The 20,529-nt window shown below is 41.2% G+C and overlaps 1 protein-coding gene across 2 annotated transcripts; it reads right to left on the bottom strand.

Annotated features, from left to right (window-relative positions):
• Nucleotides 1-10,489: 10,489 nt before the first annotated feature.
• Nucleotides 10,490-20,319, bottom strand: zbtb43 (zinc finger and BTB domain containing 43). 2 transcript variants are annotated; one of them, XM_033049454.1, is made up of 2 exons: nt 20,081-20,319; nt 10,490-12,242 (listed from the first exon to the last, which is right to left on the bottom strand). In XM_033049454.1, the coding sequence occupies exon 2, from the start codon at nt 12,222-12,224 to the stop codon at nt 10,806-10,808; it is 1,419 nt and encodes a 472-aa protein (XP_032905345.1). In that variant the 5' UTR covers nt 12,225-12,242; nt 20,081-20,319; the 3' UTR covers nt 10,490-10,805. The 2 variants fall into 2 exon arrangements, with proteins under 2 accessions (XP_032905345.1, XP_032905346.1); XM_033049455.1 differs by lacking the exon at nt 20,081-20,319 and adding an exon at nt 19,647-19,701.
• Nucleotides 20,320-20,529: the final 210 nt, after the last annotated feature.

The raw sequence follows: 20,529 nt of genomic DNA, 5'->3' as shown, positions 1-20,529 counted from the left end.
ATCGCCTCCAATGCATTCAGAACTCTGCAGCCCGGATCATCACCCGCACCAGATCATCGGACCACATCACACCCATCCTCACTCAGCTCCACTGGCTCCCTGTGCACCACCGGATTAACTACAAGATTTTACTGCTGACCTTCAAAGCCCTACACCACCTTGCTCCCCAATACCTCTCTGACCTGCTGCTACCATACACTCCTTCCTGGTCACTTCGTTCCTCCTCAGCTGCAATTTTAACTGTCCCCACATTTAGACTCAGCACCATGGGTGCCAGAGCCTTCAGCTGCTCTGCCCCACGTCTCTGGAACACTCTCCCACCTCCCATCCATCACCTGGACACTATCGATCAATTCAAATCACAACTCAAAACACACCTGTTTAGATTAACATACCCGACATAACTTCCACCATGTTCACCCTGATTTTAATGACTTAAAATGTTTTGTGTATTTTTTTGTTTTTGTTTTTAATCAACTTGATTGTAATATTGATAAATGTATTGTGATTTTATGTCCTGTAAGGTGGCCTTGGGTGTCCAGAAAGGCGCCAGCAAATAAAATGCATTATTATTATTATTAGTATATCCTGCTCCCCAGATTTGCTACCTGACCCACTGAGTTACTTCAGCACTTTGTGTCTTTAAAAAAAAATATAAACCAGCATCTACAGTTGCTTGAGTCAATATATATTTCTGTGCAACCTTTCCCTGTAGCTAATGCCCCCCCCCCACCCTAATCCAGGCATAATTTTGGTAAACCTCCTCTGTACTCTTTCCAAATTGATTTAATGACCATTCGTTCTGAGCAATTGCTTCATATCTAAGATGGTGCAAATAGTATTGTTTACAGAGTCCATTGCTCTTCAAGCAAAGTCTTCAAATGTGAAAACATACAGTAGCCCTGTACCCTATATTATATTAACATATTTCCTTGTTTGAAGCAGGGTCCTGACCCAAAATATTGCCCATCCATTTACTCCACAGATGCTGCCTGACTTTGTGCTTTGTTATTGTTGTTGCTGTTAGATTTGAGTCAGCAGTAGCACCGCAGCATGGTGCCAACCCGGAGCATGCACCCTTTTTAGGGTGGGCACCTAGGTATGTCGAACCGGATGGCATCACCCTGCTGCGGACTTCTGCTGACTCAAATGCAAGAAGAAGAAGAAGAAGAAGAAGGAGTGGTGGCAAGAGCAAAGTATGGAGAGAAGGAACTGCCCAAGATCCAAAGCGTACCACCTCATCTGTGACACACGCTGGTGAGGGTGTTATGGCCTGGGCATGTATGGTTGCTGAAGGTACTGGTTCACTTATCTTCATTGATGATACAACTGTTTAATGAATTCTGAAGTGCATAGACACATCCTATCTGCTCAAGTTCAAACGAATGCCCAAAACTCATTGGCCGGCGGTTCATTCTACAGCAAGACAATGATCCCAAACGTACTGCTAAAGCAACAAAGGAGTTTTTCAAAGCTAAAAAATGGTCAATTCTTCAGTGGCCAAGTCAATCACTCGAACTGATCCCGATTGAGCATGCCCTTTATATGCTGAAGAGAAAACCGAGGGGACTAGCCCCCAAAACAAGCATAAGCTAAAGATGGCTGCAATACAGGCCTGGCAGAGCATCACTGGAGAAGACACCCAGCAACTGGTGATGTCCATGAATCGCAGACTTCAAGCATTGTATACAAATGATATGTAACAAAATACTAAACATGGCTTTTTTCATTGCTGTCGCAAACATTATGGTGCCTTGAAATATGGGGGGTGGGAAGGGACTATGTATAAACACTGGTGTAATTTCTACATGGCGAAATCAAAATGTATAAGAATGGCTTTTATTTAAATCTGACAATTTGTATGGCTGTCTGGTAACTCAAATTTCACTGTACCAATTGGTGCATGTGACAGTAAATGTGAACTTGAACGATGTGCACTTTAACCACATGTGATTTTTTCTATTACAAATCTCAAATTGTGGAGTACAAGAGGCAAATAAATAAATGATGGGTCTTTGTCCCAAACATTATAGAGGGCACTGTATCTTGGATACTGGATTAGAACATCTAGCTCATCAATGGGCAACTTGTTTCATGTAAAATTCATAGTCCAAACAGGTATGCAACTTGGAAATTAACTTTTAGGATGGTTTGCTCCCCTGATTTTGTACAGTAAATGTGTAGACTAGATTCAGACATTTTACACAAATAACAATAGTAATTTAACATTTGCTTTTTCTATCACTGTAAGTATAGTTTATATAAGAGATTACTTTTGACTAAGATGGCCAATTGATTCGAGCAAAACGGAATAAAGCAGCAATCAAATAATTTGAGCCAACTGACATTTATTTTACGATTATGTACTCATACAGTCACAATTTTCTTCTATGAGAAGAAAGTGATTTTTCACAGCATTAGCAACTGCAAGTAGCATGCCAAATACTGTATATTTATTAAAATGGGAAAAAAAAGTTTCAAAGACTAAAGAAAATCACTTAATTTCTGACATAACTATTAGTTTCAGTGTAAATTCATGTTGAAAAGCACTTTTTTGAAAATAACATTAGACAAAACATGAACACGTGATTTAACAGTTAGTTGACAACTTTGATAACAATTGTACAGAAAGATGGTGATTGTTTAAATTGAACAGCCTAACCAACATAGGTTAAAGTAACACAGAAAATCAGGTGGACCCACTAGATTTTTTGAAATAATACGTATAGTATCAATTTGATATGTCTTTTTGAACCTTTTCTGACACACGTTGGAACTCGTGAGCTGCGAAATTTGAAAAAAAAATTGCAATCTCTGTTCCACTAATTACAAAAAAAACAAAAACTATGACATTCCTGTGTCAAAACCTCCTAAATACATCTTATATACATTTTGCACAATTAAATTAAAATTATATAATAGGAAACTCTTAAGCATGTTTGGGAGCTTGGTTTCCTAAAGAAATTCATTAACTGATGAGTTTGTGCTACTAGACTTAATGGAGAGTTTAAAGCTGAAAGGCGTCACAATTCTTCCTTGACCCTTTCATGTCAATAGTCAAGAGTCTTTTATTGTCATATGTCCCGAAACGGAACAATGAAATTCTTACTTGCATCTTATTGCGCACCTCTTCAGTAGCATCATTATTGGTTTATAGTGATAAGAAAATGAGCACGGGGGAAAAACAATCTGAAGGCCTACTTTACCGGCATTACAGAAAGGACATTGCAGAAAGCAAAAACATCTTCTCTCCTGGTTCATCCTATTGATAAAATATACATTCCATCCTTGTTTCCTGACCCCTAAAGCCAGCCCAAAAATATTATTATTTCATTCAAGTTGAGCCTATATGTATTTGTATTTTGTAACAGCCAAAGAACTAAGAACTCGATCAAAAAGGTGCAAAGTGAACCATGACCCTAATTTGCCATCTTGTTCAACCATTTTCAGCCATGATAGAATGGCGAAGTAGGCTCGATGGGTCAATTGGCCTAATTCCGTTCATACATCCTATTTTTACTGTTTCTGATATAGCTTCAGTGCCCAGGCTACAACATATAACAGCATATTCTGCGCATGTTTCTTAATCAGGCATCATAATTTATTCCTTAACCAGTCTCAAACCCTATCATCAGAAATGTGCACGGTACAAATTGCAGATATCTGAACTGAACAACATTTAAAGTTAAGCTGTGGCAACACATAAATATAAATATTTTAACATAAGAGGAAACCTAACAAACATGGTTATGTGCAAAGAGAAAATCTTACTGAATTCATTGGAATTCTACTTGGCATCAAAAAAGCCTATAGCAAATACCATTTCACAAAACCTAGCACTTTAAACTTGTACATCTGATATTTGGTAGCATTACAATTTTAACAAACGAGTAGCCTTAAACATGATATCTGCTGGAAACGCACTGTATAGACTTATGTTGAATATTGATCACAGAAAAGGTCACGTTTCTGAAACAGAAGTAGTATATTGATATCTATCCAAGATGGTATGTTAATTATTGCAATGACTACTGCAATCTACCGATTAAATTCTTCAAAGCTTGTTTTATACTCCTCTCCAATATAAATAAATTTATCTGTCAGTGTCCAGTAATTTTGACCCTAAAGACTGATTTATATATAATATATAAAGTCTAACATCAATTTATATTAATCTATGATATATAAACTATTGGATTTGAAAATCTGATAAATGCTGTAATTGAATTATAAAATAATCAGTGCACATTTACTTACCACTTTTAACGTGTTTAGTTTTATATTAATTACTTCAAATAAAGATGAAAATTGTTAATCATGGGAAATGGGACCACTGTAGAGCTAAAATACTTATGTGAATGTTTGTTAAAGTTTAGATAGACACAAAATGTTGGAGTAACTCAGCGGGACAGGCAGCACCTCTGGAGAGAAGGAAACATAGAAAATAGGTACAGGAGGAGGGCATTTGGCCCTTCGAGCCTGCACCGCCATTCATTGTGATCATGGCTGATCATCCACAATCAGTAACCCGTGCCTGCTTTCTCCCCATATCCCTTGATTCCGCTAGCCCCGAGAGCTCTATCTAACTCTTTTAAATTCATCCAGTGAATTCGCCTTTATTGCCTTCTGTGACAGAGAATTCCACAAATTCACAACTCTCTGGGTGGAAAAGCCTTTTCTCATCAGTTTTAAATGGACTCTCCTTTATTCTTAAGACTGTAGCCCCTGGTTCTGGACTCCCCCAACATTGGGAACATTTTTCCTGCAATGGGTGACATTTCGAGCCGAGACCCTTCTTCAGACTTAATTTGAATTCCAATTCCACGTCACTTATAGAACTTACAAAATAGTTTCATCCACTACTGTTTTTTACTACACACAAATATTGCTCCATTAATATGCTCTTTGTGCACTCGACATAATTGCAACACTAGTTCAGTGAGCAGTGAAAGCAATAGACAATGGTTGTGAATAGGGAAAATGTGGGTGGATGTGAAAGAGGGAACTGCAATGAAAAACATGAACAACCTAGCTGAAGTGTACAGAATAGAAATCTAATGAGGACTTTCTATTAAACGTGACAAAATTAGCTTTTGACAGATATTTGCCATGCACCACAATGAAGGGAAAGATGTTAACTTAAACTGATAGTCCAGTTACACATAATGGCACAAAACAGAAATGATTTAATAGTTCAAGAAGATTATATGGGGTGTTACAGATATGTAACTATTCCAAATTCCTGCTCTCTTGTTGCCTCCAAGTATGTGTATCACCGAGTCATAGAAGGTTTTGGAGCGAGGTGGTAAATAGAATTAGTATAGATGAAGAATGGTCTAGACCTGAAATGTCACCCATTCCTTCTCTCCAGAGATGCTGCCTGTCCTGCTGAGTTATTCCAGCATTTTGTGTTCATCTTCTATTAATATAGATGGTACTTGATTATTAGTATAGATGTGGAGTGCTGAAAGTTTTGTTTCTGGGTTGTATAACTCTCATGATTCTAAAGATAGACACAAAATGCTGAAGTAACTCAGCGGGACAGTCTGCATTTCTGGATAGAACAAATGGGTGACGTATCGGGTCGAGACTTTCTTCAGACTGAGAGTCAGGGGAGAGGGAAACCAGAGGCATGGAAGAGTCAGGTGTGAAAACGAGAGATCAAAGGGATCGAAGTTCAAGGAAAATGTACAATAAATCATTGTTAGCTTGTGGAACGTGACAACGGGGCACACAAAGTTAAATTTAATCAGGAGGACAGTCAAACTAGTCGGAGAATTAGGATGGGGGAGGGATAGATTGAGAGGGCAAGCAAGGGTTACTTGAAATTAGAGAAGCTTATATTTATACCATATGCAAGCGTCCCAAACAAAATATGTGCTGTTCCTCCAATTTGCATTGGGCCACACTCCGACAGTGGTGGAGGCCCAGGATAAAGAGGTCAACATGGGACTGGGAGGAGGAGATAAAGTGTTTAGCAACTGGGAGATCATGCAGGTCTAGACAGACTGAGCAGAAAAAATACAGGAGTCTGGAGAGAATATTCAAAAAGGGAAAGTACCGAGATCCCAGGCTAAGCAACGCAAAATGCACACAACGTTATGTCTATATACTCCACTAATTCTGTGTAAAGACAGTCTGCTGTAAAGTTATACTGAGCAACGAGTAAGCGTGAAAATTGGTCTTATTTGGTCCATTGCAAACACATAATAAAGGTTGAGGGATTCAGTCTCATTATTTTAAACATTGTTAACTCCACACACAGACTCCATGTAACCAATAGATTTTAAGAACTGCAAATACTTTTTAAAGAGTCACTTTTTCAAACACTGTTAGAATAATTTCCTATTCATAAGTGAACTAAAATATCAAAATTAACTGTATCTTACAAACAAGCAGTCGTTTTTTGCTCTGTAATTAGCTTTGTGATTGTTTTTTTATTAAATAGTGCAAGGGTATTATTGTCTTTCTTGGGAATATTTTTCTCTGGGTTGTCTTCTTTGTTGGATTCTTACAATGGACCACAGTAAGCACAAGTGGCAGGCCTGCAGCTAATTATGGTGTACACCATTTTATTCTAGATTAATGCAGGTTTGGAGGTTAATTGGTCTCTGTGAAATTACCCCGTGTGTCGGGAGTGGATGAGAGAGCCGGATAACATAATAAAGTCTTGCCACAGCCAGGCACATCTACGATTAGCAAACTGTACTATTTCTGAACACTTTGCTAATCGGGGATGTGTGAAACCATGGAAATACTTTAATGGACTATTAGTATGCAAGAAACGAAAGACACTGTGCGCTTGCAGATGACAATAAAAGCGCCATTGAATCACTGGATGGGTGATCAATGGTGGGCACGGACTCAGTCAGCCGGAGGGCCTGTTTCCATGCTGTATCTCTAAACTGAACGAAATTAACGAGGAAAGAACAATGGAAGCGGCGAAGGCGGTCCCTTCACCATTTTCAAAGCACAGATAACTCACCCCTCCTTCCATCATGCCCCCACTAATCAAAATGAGCACACTTCAAATTTTAATAATATGCTCTTATTTTGATCAATCCCGGTAGCACTGGAAATGATAAGAATGACAGAGTCAGATCAGTAGGTAGACACAAAATGCAGGAGTAACTCAGCGGGACAGGCAGCATCTCTGGAGAGAAGGAATGGGTGACATTTCGGGTCGAGATCCTTCTTCAGAGTCAGATCAGTAATCCCTTATCTGGTGCCTATGTATTTAATTAACAGAAATTAGAGAGCTGAAAGGTATCAATACTCTATAGGTGCATGGGACATCTAAAAACACTACTAGAGTCAACTTTCAATTTGAATCAGATGCCAGGCACTGATGCTGGCTGTTATGTCTCTTCGCACAGCAATCCAGACAATCCCATCCCTCTGCTGTTTTCCTGTAGCACTGTACATTATTTTCTCTTCATTGTCTGTTCACCAAATATCATGATTTGAAACTGGCATTGTAATTCACACATCCTTTGAGAAATTACCCCATGCTTATTTTGCATTAAAATCAATGGATATAAAGACTGAATACTTTATATGGTGACCACCTCATCCAGAATGGCAGTTTAATGTTCAGTGGTGCATCTGAAAAGTAACTACCTGAGGATTTTACCCGGACTTGAGGGCCTGAGCTATGGAAGACGGTTGGGCAGAGTAGGAATTTTCTTCCTTGGAGAGCAGGAGGCCAAGGGGTGACCTTATGGAGAAGTATTAAAATCGTGAGGGGAATAGCTAGGGAGAACTCAGTCTTTTACCCAGGGTACGGGAAGTCAAGAACAAGAATACATAGTTTTAAGGTGAGAGGGCAAGACTTAATCGGAGCCTGAGGGGCACCTTTTCACTCAGAGGGTGGTGTGTTTATGGAACGAGCAGCAAGAGGAAGAGGTAGTTGAGGCAGGTACTATAATAGTGTTTGAAAGACATTTGGACAGGTACATAGATAGGAAAGGTTTAGAGGGATATGGGCCAAACACAGGCAAATGGTACTAGCTTAGATGGGGCATATTGGTCAGCCTGGACAATTTAGACTGAAGGGCCTGTTTCCGTGCTGTATGACTTTATGATTCTAATCGCATTAAAAGGGTTAGTTAGGATGCTGAAGGACTATTCTTTAAAAAAAAGTGGCATCCTGAGGTACTTCTGACCTTTTATGCTCAGTTATCACATTGTCAAATAATTTCAAATTCCTCGAAATGGGGCATAATTTTCAGATAAACCAATCGCAGACTTCACAATGAAAGACGTAAATTCAATGAACAAGTAACAACGTTTTTAGAGACACCACTTGCAAACATTAGAGCTATTTGGAATTCATGCTAAAGGGACTGGTTTTTTAAAAATAATAATTTTCAGGTACTCCAAGTTGCAGTCATCAATTCACTTTAGAGGTGAATTGTATTTTGATTTAAATATTAGTTCTGTAAATCATCAAATCAACTGCTTGTCATTTAAAAAAAAATTGTGGCCTATAATGTTCAGTTCTCAAGCTCTTTTAATCCCTTAAAAAAAATGCTGACAAATACAAAACTGGAATGTTGCATAGAATACAAAGTGCTGGACTAACTCTGCAGGTCAGGCACCATCCCTGGAGGACATGGATAGGTGACGTTTTGGGTGGGGACCCTTCTTCACACCCGGCACTTTGTGTTTTTTGCAAGATTCCATCATCTGCCTTTCCTTGTGTCTAGAAAATTGGATAGAAGTGTAGTATTCAATCCTTCACTTACAATAGGAGAGGACTGAAATCTTCCCAGATGAGAATTAATTTGAACTGATTTACACAACGTCATTTTTAAACCAACAACTATTTATTGATGTCGCCAATAAATAATTTTGCATTTCACCTTTTGAGCTGGTTCAATCTTTTTAGTTTCTTCCCCTCCATTTCCTACTTCAAAAATGGTCTTCTATAATTTCACTGTGGTTTCATAGGTTTGCTGTGAATAAGGTCTTATCAAATAGAAACTTACAACAATAAGACAGACTAGTAATTTACTCGTCAGCTGTCACTTGCTCAACATTTAGCGTGTCTAAGACACAATACTTTAAATATATATATACATACACAAAGTATGTAAGTAATACCTTTTGAGAAAAAAACAGTCTATTATATTACTCTCATCCTGCCTCACACTTAATTATTTAAAGTCACTATCAACAGAGACAATTCTTTAATATACATTGCACTGCGGCCCTGACCCCCCCCCCCCCCCCCCCCCCCCCATCTACGTAATTGGAGACCTTTGAACTATCTTTTATCGGACTTTATCCAACAATAAATGTTGTACACTTTATCTGTGGATTGTGGACGGCTTGATTGTAATCACGTGTGGCCTTTTGCTTGACTGGATAGCACGCCAACAAAAGCCTTCCACTGTACCTTGGTACATGTGACCGTAATAAACCAAACTAAACTAAGCTACCACATATCAAATATTCCAATGAAAGATTTCTTAAGTTGTTCATTAACCAACATCCTAAATAAAAAGGTCTGATTGAAGGACCTCGGGAGCTTGAAAGATTATTTTAATCTACATGTCTTTAGCAGAATGACTTGCACCCATTGTTCACAAACTACAGTGACCACCATTTGAGCATAGACTACTCGGTTGCTAATCCTTAAGGTACAAATATAATTTTCTTGCAAGAATTAGGCCTCAGAGTACAGAATATCCATTAATATGGTCTTTTCAGGCTAGGGATTGAATATGATTATAGACTGTTCCAACTTCTGGTTTTGTGCAAATGATTAAAAATTTAAATTTAAACTCCTATCCCTCAACCCGCCTCATTACATACAACTGCCTTTGTGAAAGACAGAAAGTGAGAAAGAATGAAGGGAAACTACCAGACTGATTGATAGTTGTTTAAGAAGAAACTGCAGATGCTGGAAAATCAAAGATAGACAAAAATGCTGGAGAAACTCAGTGGGTGAGGCAGCAACTATGGAGCGAAGGAAATAGGCAACGTTTCAGGTCGAGACCCTTCTTCAGATAGAGTCTGTTTAATGACCTCAGGACATTCTGAAGTGCTTTACAGCTAAAGTAGTTTATTTTTTGAAGTATAAACACTGTTGTAATGTAGCAACAACTAGTTTATGCACAGCAAGCATTGGAATAATGACGTGATCGTTTTATTTTCTGCAAGTGATGTCGATTGAGGATAAATATTTAGCCTGTATATCAGGCTAACTCCCCTGTTCCATGAAGCAGTGCCACTGGGTCTTTGCCATACCTGAAAGGGCAGTCGCAGCCTTGGTTTAATGTCTCATCTGAAAGATGGCATTCCAGGGGTGTATTTTCTTAGCGATGCCCATAAGTGTCAGCCTATCCTCAAGTCACTTGCTTTGGACTTGAACCCACAAACCTACTGACTCAGAGGCAAGATATTGAGTTGAGAATCGATAGCATTGCTACGCACAATACTCCCAACATAAAATATACGTGTGCAAACGGGGCTAACAATGGCATTAGCAAAATACAGATCAACATTTATTTTTAGCTTTGCTTTAACCTCTTTCCACTTTAACATGTACATAAGGCTCATCTTTTTTCATTTCAGATGATTAGCAGTCACATAGTTGTGCAAGATTTAAAGTGTAACATGGTTTTGGTTCAATAAATGTCATCATGGCACCAATATTTTTCTCACAAACCCCAGGCTGTCACCACTGACATTCTACTGTGACTGAGGGAACCTCTGAATGAGTCGAAAGCACTTACAACATCATCACTATAATAAGTACCATATATAATTTAAGCGGGCCACTCGGCCCAAAGGTTTGGTCAGCGGACATCAGGGACCCGATAGAGTTTTGTGCAGGACGTCACATGCCGATGGAAACTGTCTCGCCACATGAATTTCTTACTGCAGATGTGGCACTCGTATGGTTTAATGCCAGTGTGGATCTTCATATGGCCAACAAGATGATGCTTCATTTTAAATTTCTTACCACAAACACCACAGCCGTAAGGTCGAAGACCAAGATGCATGCTCATATGGCGATCCCGCTGACTCTTGTGAGTGAAGTTTTTGCCACACTGACAGGGGTAAAGTTTGTAAACAACAGCGGTGAAGCCAGAGTGAGGGGTATTTTCATTGACCGGTGTTCCAGGTTCACCATCGGCGCCGTAACCGGGCAGTCGATTCACCTGCATTTCAGCTGCCATTAGCGGATCCTGGCGGTGTGCACTGACGTTTCCATCTCCCCGGTCGGCTGAAAATTCATCAAGCGAGGAGCCGTAGAAGTCAACCTGTTCATCATAGGAACGATTCTCAGACCCTTCCTCAAACACCTCGGGATTTTTGGCAGCAACAATATTAAAGCTGTCGTCAATACTTGACGATTGTATCACTGGCTCGGCCTGAGTGTTGTTTTCCGACTCGGAGACCTGATGATCTTCCACTGCAGGGAGAGTCACCCCATCACCGTAATCCTGCTCAAACCTTTCCTGTTTCACGTACACCCAACGTTTGTGAGGCATTATACTGGGCTGACTATAGAGCGGCCTGGCAAATGTGTACTCCGCACTGTCGCTTGCTCCTTCCTCGCCATCCTGGCTGTTCATTTCCGCACTTAAATGATCCTGCTCCCCAGATGAATTGCTGGGAAGGTTGTCATGATCTACTGATTGGGGCGGTGACACGTTATCCTCTTTGGGGCTCTCTTCGCCATTCTCCTCAGCCTTTGAATCGTCGGTCAGACCTTTACTGAGTTCGGGCGGTCCGAGAACCCCGAGTTCGGAATGCTCCCCTAAACCATTGAAATTACTGCTGCTGGGTGACTGATGGTCAGTGGAATGATTTGCCTTATGGTATGGGACAGTGGGGATCTTTAGGAGTTCCGTGCACTTATCCACCACATGCCACATTTGAAGAAAGCTTGCGACTGTTAGGTAGCTGACAATGTCGGTGGCTGGCAGTACGAGCTTTCCCGTGTAGCAAGACAACAAAACATTCTCAAAAGCCTTTGGGCTCATCACATCTGGCAGGAGAATCCGATTACTATTCTTCAGTAGTACCTGATCACAAAAATAAGGTGAACTAGCTGCTAACACAGCCCTGTGGGCCCTGAATAAATGGCCCTGAACTTGAATAGTTATGTCACATAGCTGTCCTTCATGACGCTGTTGGTTTAATCTTTGCAGTAAAGTACTTGTGAAATTTGGGAACTCCACACGAAAAAAGTTGCTTGCCAGCTCCATCGTAGATTAAATCAAAAACTGTTTAAAAAAAAGAGACAATAGATATGTTAAATGCTATTTCGGAAAATGCTAAAGCTGTGCATCATTGTGAATGAAAGTGCCATTTTGTTATATTTCTTTTAAATATTGGTTGGTGAAATAGAATGTTTGTTTTTGAGTAAAGTACACATATTGCAGTTTAGAATATAAATCAAATTTGGGCAATGTGGTTACGATACTGGACAGAAATTTGTATTTGAATATCACTATGGCAGGAAGGCAACTATATTTAATTAAATCATCAGTTCTGGTTATTATGAAACAGACACACTGACATATAAACCTGTCTGATCCCTTTTAGAGAAGATAACACTACCTTTATCTGGTCTGACTTCTATGTGTAGGAAGGCACTGAGGATGCTGGCTTATACTGAATATATAGACATAAAATGCTAGAGTAACTCAACGGGTCAGACAGCATTTTGGAGAAAAGGAATTGGTGACATTTCGGTTGAGACCCTTCTTCAGAGTGGTCTGAAGAAGGTTCTCGACACGAAACGTCAACTCTTCCTTTACTCCAGAGATGCTACTGAGTTACTCCATCATTTTGTGGTGTGAATTCAACGCGACTTCACTTACAGGAATGTTGTTGAATGTCAACTGATCAAATGACTCATAAGACCATTAAATTATATGAAATCAAAAAGTTATACGATTAAACTTGATGGACCAGCTAGCAATGACAATACATACTGCAACTACAGGTCTTTGCACTCACACCCATGAACTTGCTCTGAAGCTGGAACATTGTATCACTGAACAGCTAAGGTCATGTTTGCAGGATTAGATCTTGCAACCAAATCCCAGACACCTCCACCCCCATCCATAGTTGCACCACAGATGGATCTTGATCTGAACTAAAAGTGCTGGAATCAGTTCAGTCAGGAAAGACTCTGAATTAGTCAAAAGCAAATGAATTCAGTTGCATCACGATGACTGTCCTGATAGACATCATGTTGAACCTCTTTTGCTGTAGGTGTTGAGAAAGCAAGAGAGGAACCTACTTGACCTTGTCTCACTAAATCACTTGTCACAAATGTAACTGTCCACAACAGTTTGGCCATTTTAACATTAACTACGGCCCCCATTACAACTGTAAAGACTGTGACTGGAGGAACATCTCATACCCCAATGCCATTTCACCTTTAACAAGGAACATGGCAAAAGCCTAGTGGAACTTATTAACCCATCACATAAAATTCTTGATACTCTCCAAGGCAAATCAACTTGATACCTGGGCCACCATTCTCCATCTTGAAAAATGTCTCCCTTCATTATCTATGCATCAAAGCATGTACCCCACCTGCATGCGATTGGCCCATATCCCTCTAAACCTGTCCTATCCGTGCAGCTGCCTAAATGTTTCTGAAAAGTTGTGATAGTACCTGGCTCAACTACCCCATCTGGCAGCTCGCTGCATACACCTACCACCTTTTGTTCCTACTCAATCTTTCCACCCTCACCGTAAACCTATGCCCTCTGGTTCTGATTCCCCTACTCTGGGAAAGACACTCTATACTTCCACCCCATTTAATTCCTCTCATGATTTTCTACACCTCTATAAGATCACCCCTCAATATTCTAAGCGCCAAGGAATAGAGTGTTAGCCTGCTCAACCTCTCCCTATAGCTCAGGTCCTGGCAACAACCGTGTAAATCTTCAACATCTCCCAAACCTGCAATTTCTGCCATATCACTGCACTATGATAGGTAATAAATATGAACATTACCACCTTCAATTCACACACTTTACTGACTTGCAATTGCTACTGCATTATTGGGTAAGACTCCAAGAACTCACTGCCTAACAGCACTGTGGCACAGCCCAACCATACAGACTGTAATAATTCAAGAGGGAGCTCACCATCACCTTCCGCAGGACTAACTAGGATGGGTAATAAATAACATTTATCCTATGAATGAAATAAAAATAAAATCCTTCACATCTTTCTTCTGAAGTCTGACATTCATATTTATATTGAATCCCTTACAATGCAAACATTTTGTAGTGATGGAAATGTTAAATGGAGGAAAAGATAATAGAAATATTTTATAAAGCAATGAATATATTCAAATACACATTATCATTCACGAATTAATGTTTGAGGTATCTCTTAATAAATGAAAGTGAATTAAAAAAAAATACAAACTAAAAACTGTGCTTTCACGAGTTCCCTTGCTAACACCACTTTCCCCACCTAGCTACTGTGACGAAAATTACACTAACTCTCAAATTTAGGGTTAAAAAGAGTTGGAAATTAAAATTTTACGTTAGACTTATGATTATCGGTGTAACTAAGCATTGTTAACAGTTCATTTGATAGTATTTAAAAATAAGGAACACTGAATAATAACATGGACAGTCCCCCGAAATAAATGTATATCAAAAGTAGTATGTATATCAAAAGTAGTATGTATAAGAAGGAACTGCAGATGCTGGTTTGTACCGATGATAACACAAAATGCACGAGTAACTCAGCGAACCAGGCAGCATATTTGGGAAAAAATAGATGACATTAGAAGTAGTCTGAAGAAGGGTTTCCACCTGAAGCGTCAACCATTTCTTCAGTTATCCAGCATTTTGTGTCTCTCTTCAACATCAAAAGCAGGCCAGGCAGCATGCATAAAAAAAGAAACGGTCAATGTTTTGGCTCAATGATCTTTCATCAGAACTAGTTCTGATGAAAAATCGGGTGCCTACATCATTAGTTCTATTTTCAATTTTCAAGGATGCTGAGTGCTTCCAGCATTTCCTGTTTCTGTTTACAATCCAACATCTGCAGTTTTTTACTCTCAGTTCAAAGCAGTTATGGATTAGTCATTTTAACAGTGCGTGAGAACATATCAACCACCAACATGGCAAGACATTGTTAAGCACACCGCTTGCTTGTTTTATTCTCTTCGTAAGGATCTCGCTTTTATTATTTTTACCCTCCCCGAAACCTTATTATGTCACGAACACTACTTATCGATTCAAATTATGTTATTTCTTTCCTTCAAAATTGCAAATTGTATTTATTTCTGACGCATTTCTCGTAGGGCAAGAGAAACTTTGGTCAAATACAATCTGGGCACTGAACCAATCCTGCAAAGGTCAAAAAAATGTTTCAAGTATAATTTACATCATGTTACATGCCATTGGGATGATATCTAACAATCATCTCAATGTTGATATAATATCATTGCACTTTCTCTGCCTTGAACTGTTTGGAAAATACTGAGACAGAGACACTCTATATGGTGGGGGAAAAAACTGACTCCACGGGTTAATCTGGAATTGGTTTTGCAGTTAAACGTAAAATAATGAACTAGTCTTGCAAAATAACGCACCAATTAATGAAGTCCATGAGTTCTGCATGGGTGCGGGAGGTAGCACCTATGCAGTCGTCAATGTAACGATGTTAGAGTTTGGGACAGGGCCAGTGTATGTCTGGAACATGGATTGTTCAACATACCCTACAAAGAGGCAGGCATAGCTGGGGCACGTGCGAACGCCCATAGCTACGCCTTTGAATTCGAGGAAGTGGGAGGAGTCAAAAGAACAGTTGTTGAGTGCGAAGACAAGCTCCCTAGGCGGAGAAGCGTGTTAGTAGAGGGAAATTGGTTGGTTCTGCGGTCAAGGATGAAATGAAGTGCTTTAAGGCCTTCTTGGTGGGGGGTGGAGGTGTAAAGTGGCTGAACGCCCATAGCAAAGATGAGGGAGTGGGGGCTCGGAAGGCGGAAGTCATAAAAGAGATGAAGGACGCGTTAGGCATCTTGGATACAGGTTGGGGGAGATTGGACCGGGGCGGATAGGATGGAGTCGAGGTACATGGAAATCATTTCAGTGGGACAGGAGCAGGCAGAAACAATGCATCTGCCAGGGCAGTTGTGTTTATGGATTTTGGGGAGAAGGTAAAACCGGGTTGTGTGGGGCTGGGAAACGATAAGGATGGAGGCTGTGGAGGGCAGACAGCCAGAAGTGATAAAATAACAAATGGTCTGAAATTTTATGGTCCGGTGTTCATCTCTGGGGTCATGGTCCAAGGATAAGTAGAAGGAGGTGTCCGAGAGCTGGCGCCTAGGTCAGCGCGCCAGACCACCACGGCACCTCCCTTGTTGGCGGGTTTGATAATAATGGTGGGGTTGCTGCAGAGTGAGCAGAGGGCTGTACGTTCGGAGGGGGTGAGGTTAGAGTTAGGTAAGGAGGTTGGAACGGTTGATGTCGGCAGTTAGAAATGAAGTGATCTAAAGAGGGCAGAAGGCCGCTCAAGGGAGTCCACGAGGAGGGGGACCGGAGGAGACGGGGTCATCACTGGGTGATGAGGACTCTTTCCCCATAGAAAAAGGTATGGAGGCGATGGAAAAAAAGCTCTACGCCGTGGCGGATCCGGGACCCGTTGAGGTGGGGCCAGAGGGGACTGAAGGCTGTTGAGGACCGTTTCTTATCGGAAAGAGGGAGGTCGGGGGGAGGGGGGGATGGTGAAGATACGACATGGGTGGGGGTTGGGGTCAGAGGAAGACCGGGGAATGGATAGAGGTTGAGGTGAGGTACTGTGGGGGATTGTGGGTGTACTGTCTAAGACGCGAGGAAGATTGTATGGGTATGAATATTGTATGGGTGGAGGGTTGTCAGGGTAATGTGGTTAAAAGAGTGGAAAAGGGAAGACCCAGAGGAATCATTACTGAGGTGCCCTGTTGGAGGGGGAGCAGTGGGACCCAGGAGAGTCTACTCACAGCTGTTATGTGACAGGCTATGTAAATGTTTAGTTACCTCCCAGCAATGTTATTGGGGAATTAGGCGATAGCAAAACCACTGATTGTCGAGCACTCATAGGCAGCAAGTAGCAGTCATATCACACGTCAGTATGGGTCTGAATATTGCCCAGGCTTGGCTGTAAGCTGGGATAGACTGCTTCTTTTTTCCTGGGATACAATTAATATAACTACTTATAGGACTACATATAAACTTAACTGCAAAACTAAACAAAAAGACTGCCAATTTAAATAATTACCTTAAGTTAGCAAAATTGCAGCAGGAGTTAACAAAATTCTGAGCTTAGGTTTGATTTGTAGATAAACAAATTATCAGGAGAGAAATGATAAATCATGATTATACAGCTCATTTAATGCTTATATTTCACAAAATAAATAGTCAATAGATTCACAAAGTCATACAGTGTGGAAACAGGCCCTTCCGTCCAACTTGCCCAGGCCGGCCAGCACGTCCCAGTTACACTAGTCCCACCTGTCTGCATTTGGCCCATATCTCACTAAACCTGTCCTATCCATGGTCTGTTTCTTAAACGTTGAGATAGTCCCTGCCTCAACTAGCTCCTCTGGCAGCTCGTTCCATACACCTTGTGTGAAAAGGTTACCCCTCAGATTCCTATTAAATCTTTTCTCCTTCACCTTAAACCTATGTCCTCTGGTCCTCGATTCCCCCACTCTAGGCAAGAGACTAGTCTACTCAATCTATAGGGAGGTTGCACGACCTGTGACCCGTACTGCTGCTACGCTACGCCAACTGGAGTACACGCGATGAACTGCAGGTAAGCACTGACCATTGTTTCCAGCATAGCGGGCCCGTTAAAATCCGCCGAAATTGTCAATATTTGCGCTGTATATAATTATGGAAATCGGGATAAGTGTGAGAGACATTTATCCTACTTCAGATTTCCAAAAGTGAGGAGAAATGACAGTAGATAGAAGCGAGAGCTGAAGGGACAACAACAGCCAAAGTGCTTGGCGAACATTGGCCGTGCAGATATCGAGATTGAAAATATTGGGAATTATCGCGTTTGCTCACTGCAATTCATCAACAGTAAGGCATTATTTGTGTTTTTTCTTGATTCCTTTGGCACCTAAAAAGTTTCAGAAGTGATAAATCTGGCTGTAAAAATTTTTAAATCGCCCATGGTTCTCAAGTGGGTTTTTACATTCAAAATTGGTTTTGCAGTTAAACGTAAAATAATCGCAAACCATACGCGGGTTTTGAATTTTACTCAGATGTAAGCCAAGGAATGGCATAATAGTTAGCTGTTAATTGGACATAATCATCCTCAGCAAATTGACAATATTCTATTGAAAGGGAGTGGGTGTTTAAGCTGTCAGGACATTTTATTATTTGCCAAAATATACATCTCAATAGCATAATGATAGAAAACTTACTTTTCCACACACCACTCGTAAGTCTGGAGATTTTTTTAATGATAAATTTAGCTTCAGAACCGTTTTCTTTTTGCATGTAAAAACCCACTTCAGAAACAGGGGCGATTTTAAAATTTTACAGCCAGATTTATCACTTCTGAAACTTTTTAACACAAATAATGCTTTACTGTTGATGAATTGCAGTGAGTAAACGCAATAATTCCCAATATTTTCAATCTCGATATCTGCACGGCCAATGTTCGCCAAGCACTTCAGCTGTTGTTGTCCCTTCAGCTCTCGCTTCTCTTGACCCTAATTTCTCTTCACTTTTGTTATTCTGAAGTAGGATAGATGTCTCTCACGGTTACCCCGACCCACAAATAATTACAGTGCAAAAATTCACCATTTTGGCGTTTTTTTAACAGGTAGGAAAGTACGTGTTTCGTGTATTAACAACATATACCGGAAGCTGCGATGTCCTCCAGATGGATTGAGCGGCTCCGTGCGTCAAGCCCTTTGACCCGGTGACCTTACGTGCAACCCCCCCTATTCCTCTCATGATTTTATACACCTCTATAAGATCACCCCTCATCCTCCTGTGCTCCAAGGATTGGAATCCAAGCCTGCACAACCTCTCCCTATAACTCAGACCCTCACGTCCTGGCAACATCCTCGTAAATCTTCGTTTCACTCTTTCCATCTGAACAACACCCTTCCCATAGCAGGGTGATCAAAATTGAACGCAATACATCAGAAACTGCCTCACCAACAGCTTGTACAATTGTAATATCATATCCCAACTCTATACCCAGTACCTTGACTGATGAAGACCAATGAATGGAAAACCTTCTTCACCACCCTATCTGCCTGACTGTGATGCCACTTTCAGTGAACTACGTGCCTGCACTCCTGGATCTATCTGCTCTACGACATCCGCAGGGTCCTGCCATTCACTGAATATTGCCCAGACTTGGCTGGGCAATCTTTTTGGAATAAAACCACATATAAGACTTTAAATTTAGATGCAAACTAAAACAAATTAGACCACTAATTTAAATAATTGCCTTAAGTTAGCAAATTTACAGCAGGAAATGCATTTGTTAGCTTAGGTTTGATAAACAAATTATCAGATAAATGGAAAAATCATGATAGGTCATTTAATGATTATTTTTCACAAAATAAATCTATATTATACTTAATATGAACGTTTTAGCTTTTTTAGCATGGTATTCTATTCAAAAAGCGATGTATTTACCAACTGGGCAAAGCTTGAGATGTACTTTTCCTGCATTCACCCTTTGCAGCTTTGCTCAAGCATTCTGCTAGACCCCGCCCCCTTGTCCGCCCCAGCCGACGAGTGATTGGTCGGACGTACGTCAATCACATGATCCCGCCCACCGTCGGGGAAGAAGCCGCGGCCCATAGGTCAAGGGGGCCGTCAATCAGCGGCGGTGACGTCAGCACGCCCACCCACCCGGCCCGGCCCACGACGTCAACAAGTCGCCTCCGTCTCGGCGCGGCCTTCGCACCCTCACGGCGGGACCCGACCCGACGGGACAGCAGCGGCCGCCAGCGAGTGAGGGAGGGAGGTAGGTCGGCCGGCCGACCCCGCCTCGGCTCCTGCCCGCGGGGAGAGGGTTAGCGCGGCGGGAGCAGGGGGCAGCGGCGGCAGCCGTCATCAACGCCTACCTGTGAGAGCAGCCTTCACCTGAGAGGCCGCAGCGGCAGTTCCCCGACAACCGCGCTGACGTCACCGCCAGCTCACGTGACCGCCGCGGCACGCCTGCCGTGTAAACAAACGGGCCGGCCCCGCGCACGCGCATTCCGTTCTGCACTGCACTGCACTACCCAGCACTGCCTTCAAAGGGCCATTGTCACATGTACACAGCACATACTGAGTTCAATGGCACCTCATTGTCACAATTATCCAGCAAATAGAGTTCAATGGTCCTTCATTGTCACAAGCACCCAGCAGATACTGCCTTCAATGGCACTTCATTGTCACATGTATCACAGTACCGAATGAACTGCAGGCAAGAGGTACAGAAGTCTGAAAATCCACATCTCCAGATGTGCGGACAGTTTCTTCCCAGCTATTATCAGGCAACTGATCCATTTTATCAACAACTAGAGAGCTA

The sequence above is a fragment of the Amblyraja radiata genome, chromosome 32 (assembly GCF_010909765.2).
Source record: "Amblyraja radiata isolate CabotCenter1 chromosome 32, sAmbRad1.1.pri, whole genome shotgun sequence".
Taxonomy (NCBI): domain Eukaryota; kingdom Metazoa; phylum Chordata; class Chondrichthyes; order Rajiformes; family Rajidae; genus Amblyraja; species Amblyraja radiata.
This window is presented reverse-complemented; position numbering and strand designations above follow the sequence as displayed.

Coding starts and splice junctions, on each gene's coding strand:
- zbtb43 (XM_033049454.1), bottom strand. CDS start 12,224: ATGGAGCTGGCAAGCAACTTTTTTCGTGTGGAGTTCCCAAATTTCACA.